This window comes from Solanum tuberosum, unplaced genomic scaffold (assembly GCF_000226075.1).
Source record: "Solanum tuberosum cultivar DM 1-3 516 R44 unplaced genomic scaffold, SolTub_3.0 scf00026, whole genome shotgun sequence".
In the NCBI taxonomy this organism is placed as follows: Eukaryota; Viridiplantae; Streptophyta; class Magnoliopsida; order Solanales; family Solanaceae; genus Solanum; species Solanum tuberosum.
Window position 1 is genome coordinate 336425 of NW_006238952.1, and position 10961 is coordinate 347385.

General features: G+C 33.5%; 2 protein-coding genes across 2 annotated transcripts; both read left to right on the forward strand.

Moving 5' to 3' along the window:
- The first annotated feature begins 5961 nt into the window (after positions 1-5961).
- Positions 5962-7995, forward strand: LOC102604676 (F-box/LRR-repeat protein 7-like). Its single transcript, XM_006341316.2, has one exon. It carries the CDS (start codon positions 6086-6088, stop codon positions 7832-7834), a length of 1749 nt encoding a protein of 582 aa, XP_006341378.1. The 5' UTR covers positions 5962-6085; the 3' UTR covers positions 7835-7995.
- A 1917-nt stretch (positions 7996-9912) lies between these two features.
- Positions 9913-10599, forward strand: LOC107059568 (uncharacterized). The gene has a single exon (XM_015306249.1). It carries the CDS (start codon positions 9913-9915, stop codon positions 10597-10599), a length of 687 nt encoding a protein of 228 aa, XP_015161735.1.
- Positions 10600-10961: the final 362 nt, after the last annotated feature.

The following is a 10961-nucleotide window of genomic DNA, read 5'->3' on the forward strand; positions in this document are numbered from 1 at the left end:
GTTACTCCTTTAAAAAACATAAAAATCGCTGCCGGTCCAAAAAAATAATTCTTTTTTCTTTAAAATCGCTGTTGTGATTTTATTTTTTTAACAACGCTGCCCCAACAACGTTTAAAAAATAGAAATAGCTGTTATAACAACCATTTTCTTAAAAAAGTTTAAATTTTTTTTTATTAAAAATTCTAGAGGCGAGGACTGCTTAAAAAATAATGGGAAATCGCTCCACGTGTAGCAATTTTAGTTTATTTTTTTTAAAAAATAATCGCTGCCATTAAAATTTTAGGGTTAAAGATCAAATTGATCACAATTTATAATACATAAAGGACCATTTCCATCAAGTCCATACATTAAGGACCAAATGGAATCAAAGCCCATACATTAAGGACCATTTTGATCATTTTCTCAGCTGCTCTACAATTAAAACCGCATGTTTTCTGTTATTGCATTTTTATTATTTATTTCTTTTTCCCAATTGTAGTTATGACCACAAATGCTACTGTAAACGATTGCTTTCTTTATATTATTACTACTATAATTAACATGATCTTTTAAATTATCAGCTGGACTTTATCTTAACATCAGTTTATATTTGCTCGTTTCACTTTGCAAATTCTGATAAGATTTAGACAATTATGTATTTAAATAGAATAATAAACTCAGACATCACTAGAAATCTATTTTAATGCAACTTTTTGAAATTCAATCAAAAAATTAATTGAGTATCTTATTCTTTGTTAAACAGATCAATGATGGAGAGAGTTACATTGAACATCAATGTTACAAAACTTTCACTAGTTAAGAGTTTCATTATTGATCGAATTGAGGCAGATGAATAATTTTTCACTAGTTAGGAACATTAATGTCATAAATGAAAAAGATAAGATGGCAAAAAAGTTGAAGATTGATTGAGAAATACAAATTAAACTCATTCGACAAAGAGCACATGCAACACTTGTTTGGGGCATGATATGGTAATTATATGATGATGATAACTTCGATTTGTTAATTACAGCTTTTTATTTTTTTTCACAATACTATTATCATAATCATATGTACTAAATTAATTCTATATAATTGATGTTTTAAAATTTGATTTCAGGGTTTAGTGGTGCAGTAATCAAAAGTAGTATACTTTGTTTGATTTTGATATATATATAAATAGTTATGATTATGATTTTGATTTTTTTTTAACAAACGTCTCAATTATATATCATATTAATACTTTACACAATAAACATACTTAGTGTGGTTCCACACAATGACATTTGGAGAAGAAATAGTATGCATGCCTTATCTCTACATTTTATGATAGACCCTCGGCTCAAGACAAAAATAATCTAGAAAAAGACATAATAGGAGCACAATAGACAATAGATAGTAATAGTGTTAGATATATATAGAGCAAAATCGATGAGTTGTGTACCTTATACTTGCAGCGGTGTCTTTGATTTTGCTACCAAAACGAATTGCTCCACAATCACTCTTCCAATCACTAGGAAACAAAGGCTACGTTTCACAAACTAAATATCAACTTTGTTTGTTGTTTTTCTTTTGAAGAAACAAAGTTTTTCTTGTTTTTCTCTTGTTTCTGTTCACATTTTTTTTTTCCAGTGCTAGGAAGTGTTAGATAAAACAATTTAAGGGAGTTTCTTTACCTTGAAGAAGTTACTTTGTAACTGTTCCCCCTTTTTAAAATTGGCGAAATGGTCCGATGGACCCTTATACTTATATGAATTTGTATTGTGGATCCTTCTACTTAACTTTTTATCAACTGAACCCTTAAATTCAATAAAACATAATATATTAAACCTGTTTGACCATTGACCATGTTTATGTGACATTATAATGGTTGAGTTGGTGAGAGAGTGTGACTACACGTGTGTTAAGGCAAGCGAACACCATATTTTAAATTTTAAGATTATAAAAAGAAATTAAAAAAAGGAAAAAAACCATTTTCTTCTCCCACTCCATCATTGCCCTAACCCCATTTTTTCCCTTCTCCACACCCTGCATTTTCTTCTTGGCATTAGCATTTTCATGACGTCAGGTTTCATGGAGATTATCAGTGGAGGGAGAGAGCGATGTTGGTTTCATGGTGGTGCTCGCCGGTTTGCAGTGCTAGTCCCTTTTTTGTTAGAATGGGAGGCGGTGGTTGTCTCTTTTCCACGAGAATGGGAGGCAGCGAGAGAGTTTGTTTGTACGCCAGAGAGAATGGAGATGAGACGCTATTTCTGGTGGTTCGCAGGGGTCGTCGGTAGTGTAGAGAAAGGAAAACAGTGAAGAGGAGAACGAGGCAGGAGATGGCATGAGAAACTGGTAACGGCGACGAAAGGTTTGTCGGCCGGAGCTGGTGGTGCGGCCACTTACGATGGCTGGTTCTGCGAAAAGAGTAAAGGAAACAATGTGCGTTAGAGGAGCACAAATTTTACTTTAAGAAATAAATTATTTTTTTATTATTTTATCTTTTATTTAATAAATTTAGTTAATAATTTTTTTTAAAGAACAATTAGTGAAGATAATGATGATATATTATTAATTTAAAGGTTTAAGTCATCTCTATCCACCTAAAATTGTCCGCATAATTCACTTAGACACTTCAACTTAACCCTATGTCAATTGAACACCTTATTTGTTCAAAAGTCATCATATTAGATACAAAATGCTGACATGGCAAAAAATGTGTGCTTCAGTTTCTTTGAGCGCGTTAAGTTATCAAAAAATAATTTTTTTTTCTTTTTTTTCCCTTAACTTATGCACCTGAATTAATAAAAAAGAAAAAAAATTAATTAACAAAAAAAAAGGAGCAGTCGTCTTCTTCCCCATCACTGCATCTATTATTCCTACCATTTTCATCATTTTCTTACACACATGCGCACACTCCACCCCCTCCACCTCTCTCTTTCTCTCACCCTCTGCCATTCTTCTTCTTATTTCCATTTTTATATTAATTTACGTCTCAAATATCTCAATGAAGCTCAATTTATTACATGAAAAAATATGAATTGATTTTTTTTGGGAAAAAGTTTGTTATTTTTTTTTTCCAATTTTAATAAATAGTTACTAATGGATAGAAGATGAAGACAATGAGTAAAAGATATTCATGCTATCGAAATGAAAGAGAATGTGTATTTAGCTTGAGTGGATAGCAATGGTGTATTTTATACTGCCGACGCCAACGAAAGAGAAGAAAGAGGTAGATCGATGGTTTGCTGGCGTCGCCGGTGCCGACACCGGCTCCGATGGAAGGGGAAACCAGAATTGGATTATTTAAATAGAGCTTTTAAAAAAATTGAATACAATACCATGTGTCATCATTTTATTGGTAAATCTATTTTGTATTCACGTTTGAGATACACACATTTTTATTTTCAACTGTTTGTCAGTTTATGTCAAATAGGTAAAAATTTCTTAAGGTTAGAGTGTTCAATAGGTACAAGTCTTAGTTGAGGTGTCTAAATGAATTATACGGACAACTTTAAGGGGCCACAGATGACTTAAGCCTAATTTAAATGACATGGATTTGACATGTCATCTAATTAAGGGCGAGTGAACTACACACATGGTAGGAGAGGTTTAAAAATCCTCTTTTGATTAAGTTTAAGGGTTCAATTGATAAAAGGTTAAATAGAAGGGTCCATAATACAAACTCATACAAGTACAAGTGTCCACCAAACCATTTCACCTTTTAAATTTGTAGTTTATCTTTTCTTTTAGAAAAAAACAAATATTGGGTCGGATCAGATCAAATTGAACCGGGTCGATCTATATTGGCGACCCGCTACCCAAAAACTTACAAATAGAAACAACATAAAATAACATAGCAGTACTATAACAAAATAATGCTACAAACATACTACACGAAATAATAGATAGTCATAGAAATCGAAAAATAAGAAACTACAAAAGTAGTTTAACTACTAGTAGTAAGGGCAACAAGACAAAACACTCTCATCCAGAGGCCTGTGGCGGAGCCAGGATTTTCAATTAGAGAGTCCAAACTCTGTAGAAATAGACACGAAGTAGCCGAAGGATATCTACTATATATACATAAAAAAATATTTTGACCATGTATAAATAATATAATTTTCCGCTGAAGGGGGTTCGAATGAACCCCTTTAGTACAAGGTGATACCGCCCTTGCCAAAGGCGAACCTAGAATTTGAAGACTTCGGATGCACCAAATATGATCTCTAAGCTATACTTTAAATAAAATAATCAAAATGCTCTAGTTGGATTCAAACCTTGATCTTGAGGGTGAATTATCTAGCTTGTACCAACAATACAAAGACATTCATATGCTCTTTGTGGGTGCACTATTAATTGTATTCTTGAATCTGTGATTTTCTCAAGATAGATATGCATATAACAACATCATTTTTCTGAAGTTAATGGGTGCACATGCACCCCTACCCTTACATATGGGTCCGCCTCTGCTCTTATCTACTAATATGGACGCACTTCTACATACTTACATTATGTTTTATCCTAATTCGTGTCCTTATTTCAATAAAGGCAAAATAATCAAAATTTCAATGTCTAAATAATTAATTATGTATTAATATTACTCATCTATTTTCTAGCATATAATAAGATAGAATAATCCGAAAGACCCTTATACGTTATGTGACGTTAATTTATTGACTTAGATGTCATACATTGTATCATCGTCTTTAAAGCGAGTGAACGCAATAAATTTGATTATAAGAAAATTCCCAATCCTCTTCTTCCACTACATCTCTGTCCTCTTCTTCATCCCTCTTTTACCCCTTTACCAATCAACTCATCCCCACCCGACATTTTAGGATATTTCATTATCTTATTTGTAAGCTAGATTTGAAAGAATATATAAAAATTGGAGATTTTTGAATAATTTGTCAGTAATTGTAAAATTTAGGGATAAGGGTCTGAAAAATATCCTAACTTTGGTCGGATTTGCTGTTGTGATACTAAACTTTCATGAGGATCTATTACCTCCTTAGACTATTTAATACCGTATTTTTAAAACATATATATTTGCCCACGTGGACATAAAAAATAATGCAAAATTATAAATAGTAAATGTGTCCACGTGGGCACATATATACCTTTAAAATACACTATTAAATAATTCAAGGGGTAAAAAATACGGTATTAAATAGTCTAGGGAGGTAATATGTCCTTATGAAAGTTTAGTATCGCAACAACAAATCCGACTAAAGTTGGGGTATTTTTCAGACCATTATCCCTAAAATTTATGAGAAAAAATATAAACTTCGGGTGTGTTCGATATGAAAATGTTTTTCAATTTTCTCATTTTTGGTTGGGTAAAATGTTTCATTTTCCTCAAATTTAAGGAAAATGACTTCCCTTTAAAAATTAAGGAAAACGTTTTCCAAAACTTTCCTCCAACTTCAAATTACACTTTTTTTATTGAAAAAATAAATTTAATGCTTATTTTTTAAAAATATTTTTCAACTTCAATTTTTTTATTCCACCCTCACCCTTACCCCGACCCACCCCCCTCCCTCCAGCCCCCTACCACCCCCACCACCACCATATTTTCAATGTCAATTCAAAAATTATTTTCTACTCTCTGATAAAAATAAAAGATATTTTTTCTCAAAAATATTTTTCATTCATAAATCAAACACTAAAATTTCTTTTCTGAAAATATTTTCTACTCACCAACAAAAAATGAGAAAATAAATCAAAAATCTACTTGTTTTCCAGAAAAACATTTTCTAAGAATTCTTTTTCATGGAAAACATTTTCCTTCATACCAAACACAGCCTATGTGTCCAAATAAAATTCAATTTCAAAACAGGCCCTTTAAGATCAGAAAGGAGCTATTTCTTCCCGGATCTCAAATTTAAATTTTGAAATGGACAAAATCAAAAAGTTCTTGGCTTGATCTATCAATAACGGAAAGATAAAGACCCACTTCAACAATTTGTTAAAAGTAGCCTCAATCCAAAACTCACTCGTAAAGTACACTGAATTCCAAAATTCGCCAGAACAGAATTCGTAACTGAATTCCGAATTCTCTCTCGATATTCGAGTCAGTTTCATTTGTATGTAAACCTTTAGCCCTAATTAGCTAAAATCAATGGCGAATCGGTGCAAGGATTTGCCGGTAGAATGCTGGGAACTGATTTTCAGTCGTCTTCATCACAAATCCGACTTGGAGTCCTTTTCTATGGTGTCCAAACAGTTCCTTGCTCTCACTAATCGTCTGCGCATCGGTTTATCGGTGATCGATTCGACTCTGCTCACCCACGGTACCATATCTAAACTCATTCATCGATTTCCGAATCTTAAATCTATTGATCTTAGTAATTTCAGTGGTGACCTTGATCCTGTGCTTGTTGATCTTGCTAATTCCGTTTCGTATACATCCAATCTCGAACAACTTGATATCTCGAATCATAAGAAATTACCGTTTAAGGGTTTGAAGGAATTAGGGCGGAAATTAAAGGGTTTGAGGGTTTTGACATGTAGCAATCTAACTCTTTTTCGTGATTCTGATTTGTATGTTATTGCTGAGTTGTTTCCGTTTTTGGAAGAGTTGGACATTAGCTATCCGAGTACAGATTATGTTTTGGATTCTGTGTATATTGCATCAGAGGCTAGTAATTTGGCTGTGACTGATTCTGGGGTTGAGGTTTTGTCTGTGAATATGAGTAATTTGCGTAAGATCAATGTTTCTGGGAATCATTTGATTACTGATAGGTCGCTTGTTGCGCTTTCTATGAATTGTTTGAATTTGGAAGGCCTTGAGATGGATGATTGCCCTTTTATTACCTTAAAAGGGATCCTTTCTATACTGCGTACTTGTGCTGCTTTGAGTTGGATTTCAGTGTCTGAGATTCACATTGCTCAATCAAGTTCTGGTTTTGAATGTTTGGCTACTTCTAGCCGAACTTTACAGAAACTAGAGGTTTCCAATTCAATTATCACGGATGAATTCCTCTTCATGGTGGCCAATGCTTCTCTCCCTCTAAATACACTTACACTTTGTTGGTGTACAGATTTCACATATTCTGGTATCTCTAAGTTGTTGTGTGCATACCAGTCTCTGAAGTACTTATCATTGGTTCAAGTAGATTTTTTGACTGATGAGAGTATGGATGATTTATCCCAATATCTACGATGTCTTGTTACCATTGATCTCAGTGGTTGTATGAGATTGACCAATTTGACGTTCTACGCACTTGCAAGAAACTGTCCTTCACTAAAGGAAATTTATATGGAAAATACTGGTTTTGGGACGAAGCATTGTTTTCATGATGATGTAAAGAACCCGAGAATCAGGTCTGTTAATTTGGCAACTAACCATTACCTAGATGATGACTCTCTCATGAATGTTGCTTTGATGTGCCCCAACATGGACTTTCTTGATGTGATATCATGTACTAGCCTTACAGAGGCAAGTATTATTGGTGTTCTCGAGGTGTGTAATCAGATAAGGGATTTGCAACTTGATAACTGTTCAGGGATTAAACATATTGGAAAAGGTGCAGAATTGCCTAGTCTTGAGGTAATAAGTGCAGCTGGTTCAGCATTAAATGATGAAGGTCTGGTCATGATCGGAAGCAGATGTTCTCGACTGCTGAAATTAAACTTGGAGAACTGTAAAGGAGTGACAGCAGAGGGCTTACATGCAATGGTGAAGAATTGTAGATCATTGAGAGAGATAAACTTGAAGAAGTGTCCTCAAGTTAGTATCAATTCTCTGAATAATTTGGTGTTTTCGTCTTCATCGCTAAGGAGAGTTATTCCGCCCTGTTGCTCTGCTTTTACTGATAGCTTGAGGGGATTTTACTTGCACCATGGATGTCGAGTGTACTCAGGCTAGTTTTTGTCTGGTGTATGTAGCACATATTATACATTGTGTCCCTTTGATTTCAAACATTTAGACTGTGTCAATCGTGTCATAGAACTAGTCCAGTTTTTCTTATCTGTTGTAAATTTTGATGAAAATTTATTTAGTCTCTGCAGTCTGCCATTATCTGTTCACATTTGTTTTACAGCTGCACGCTGCAATCATACCCCCCTCCCTTACTCATCCTGCATTTTCCAGTTTTTCTCGTTCTTATTAACCAGATGTTGAGTTCTCCTGTATTAGTTGAAAGTTGAACCACTGTAGGTGGAAACAGAGGAGCAACATCATGTTGGATGTTCTTATTTATAGAGTATACTTTTATGATTAAGTTTTGATTCTTCAGATTATTTCTGGGATTAGATATGGTTTCCAAATATCGTTGTATAATTATAAGATTAGATATGATTTGATACAAGCATGTGTAAATAAGTTCTTTATAATTCACCTTCGCCATTTTACTGTAAACTGGCTACAAACCCATAACCTTATTCATTCTGCCAACTTTTTCTTTCTCTTCAAAAATCCAATTTAGTTTCTAGCTTCTGCCATTTTTGATTCGTTGCTCAATCCAATTCTTTCTCCATCTTCTTCTTCCTCCCTACTCCTTGCCTCTTCCAGTGTTTCTACTTATGTTAAACATCGAAAGATTGGTAACAAGTGTGTGTTTATTAATGCCCTTACGTTGATGGCTCTTTCCTCTCCCCTCTCACTGCTTCAAATACTCCTGATCCTACTGTCATTGATCAATGGTTTTATCTTGGTATATATAAAACCATTGTTTTGTTAATATTCTTTTGTACACAGTTAGAAGTAAATCAATTGTTACTTGGCATTAAATTTAAGACCGAATGACATTGTGGAATATGTAAGAAAAAATTATTGACCGGATCAAATAGTATTTAAATTTGAAATGGACTGAAACAAATCAATTCCGTTAGTTCTTGGCTGGCCACTGATATGAACATATCACATATGCATAATTTTAATTAAAATAGTCACTACTGTTGCGCTCATTTCTTATTTTCCTTATTCTTTCTTCTTCTCTAATGGCGTGAAAGTGGAACCATAATATTGAACTTCAGACATAAGCATGAAAGTTTTGTCTACATAAATCGATCTTGGGGACACATGACAGATTGTCTCTGAAGTTTGAACTGTCTAAACTTCAGGTCACTAAAGCTCAAACTCTAAAGCTTGAATTGAAAAAATTAAAGACATTGTGCCACGAAGTTGTGTACTTGAAAATTTTGAACTTAAGACACAATATCCTTGATTTGATCACAAAAAGTTGGAACTTAAGACGCGCTATCTTGAATTTTTGAACTGAAAAAACTGAACTAAAGACAGTGTCTTGATGTCTTAAATAGGAAAATTCAAGCGTCTTAACTGAAGAATTGAACTCGTACGACAAATTATCTTAAAGTTTGAGGAAGCGGAGAAGGAGAAGAAGAAGCGACAGCTAAACGTCTTTAAAGCTTCATGTATTATTTTATGTGAAACAAAAGATTGAATAACGATTCAGGAAACATTTACAAATAACGAATCAATTTATGTATTATTTTACGCTAAATAAAAGATTGAATAATCATGCAGACATTATTATACATGGATAAAAACTACTCTTCAAATAACAAATTTACTCCCTATCACTCCACACTTACTTTGTTCAAGTGCTTTCACGTGCCAATTATATTCTTGCCTCGCCTCGCCTCATTTTTAAAGAACAAAACATTATAACTAAATACTCGTTTACTTTTAATTGTCATGTTGCATTTTTCGAAAGTCGATTTGACTAATTTTCAAAGTGAAATTAGATTATATCAATTCGATATTTTAAACAAAAAATTAGATATTTCAAAATTATACGAAAGAAATTATAGATTGCAATTTTTTGCATATCAATATGATAAAAAATCATAAAATATTAATCAAAGCTCTTATCGTTTGACTCTAAAAAAAAGATAACAATTAAAAATAGACAAAAAAAAAAGTATAGTAATATGTTCTAATATATTAGCTTTTTCTCTATTGAATTTAATCTTGGCTCCAATATGATCACCGGACACCGGAGGCAAAGAGCAACGGCGAAAGAGTGCAAATATTTTCCTGAAGAATGTTGGGAACTAATATTCAATCGTCTACTACTCCATTTGTCTGTAATACATCACGGTACATTATCTAAACTCATTCACCGATTTCCTCATCTTAATTCCATTGATATTAGCAATTTCGATGGTGATCTTGAGCTTATTCTCTTTGATATTGCCAAGTATGTACCCAATCTAGTACGACTTGACTTGTCTAAACACAGTTTTTTACCCATAGAGGGGTTGAAGGAATTGGGGCGTAAATTAAAGGGTTTGAAATGCAGAAATCTCACATCAATTAGAGACTCTTGTTTGTATGTTATAGCAGAGTCGTTTCAGTTTTTGGAAGAGCTAGACATTAGGTATCCAAGAAACCCTAGTTTTCTAAATCGTCACGAATTGTTTGTGACTGATTCTGGGATTGAGGTTTTATCTGTTAATTTGAGTAAGATTAATGTTTCTGGGAATTCAGGGATTAGTGATCGGTCAGTGGTTGCTCTGTATAGGAATTGTTTGAATTTACAATGCATTAGGGCGGAAGATACTTTGAAAGGGATCTTTTCTATAGAGCGTGCTTGTGCTGCTTTGAGTTCGATTTCAGTGTCCAATATTCCAAACATTGGATGCTTTAAAGACACTGGAAGTTTCTGAACCATGTATGGAAGTTTATTGGAAACTTAAAGTTTCTGACTTTCACTATTTCGGATGAATTCCTTTTCTTGGTGGCCAAAACTTCTCTCCCTCTGCAGAGGTTTTTCGCTTTGTAGGTGTGGAAATGTCAGTATCTCTTTGTTTCTGTATGCATATCAGACACTTAAAGAGCTTATATCTGATTGATGTAAATTTATTGACTGATGAGTCTATGAATGATTTATCCCAATCTCTTGTTACCATTAATCTCAGCTATTGTATTGAATTTGACCATTTCCACCTTCTTCACGCTTGCAAGAGATTGTCCTTCATTAGAAACAGTTAAATTGGACCATATTATTGGTTGCGAGATGATAGATCTT

Coding starts and splice junctions, on each gene's coding strand:
- LOC102604676 (XM_006341316.2), top strand. CDS start 6,086: ATGGCGAATCGGTGCAAGGATTTGCCGGTAGAATGCTGGGAACTGATT.
- LOC107059568 (XM_015306249.1), top strand. CDS start 9,913: ATGATCACCGGACACCGGAGGCAAAGAGCAACGGCGAAAGAGTGCAAA.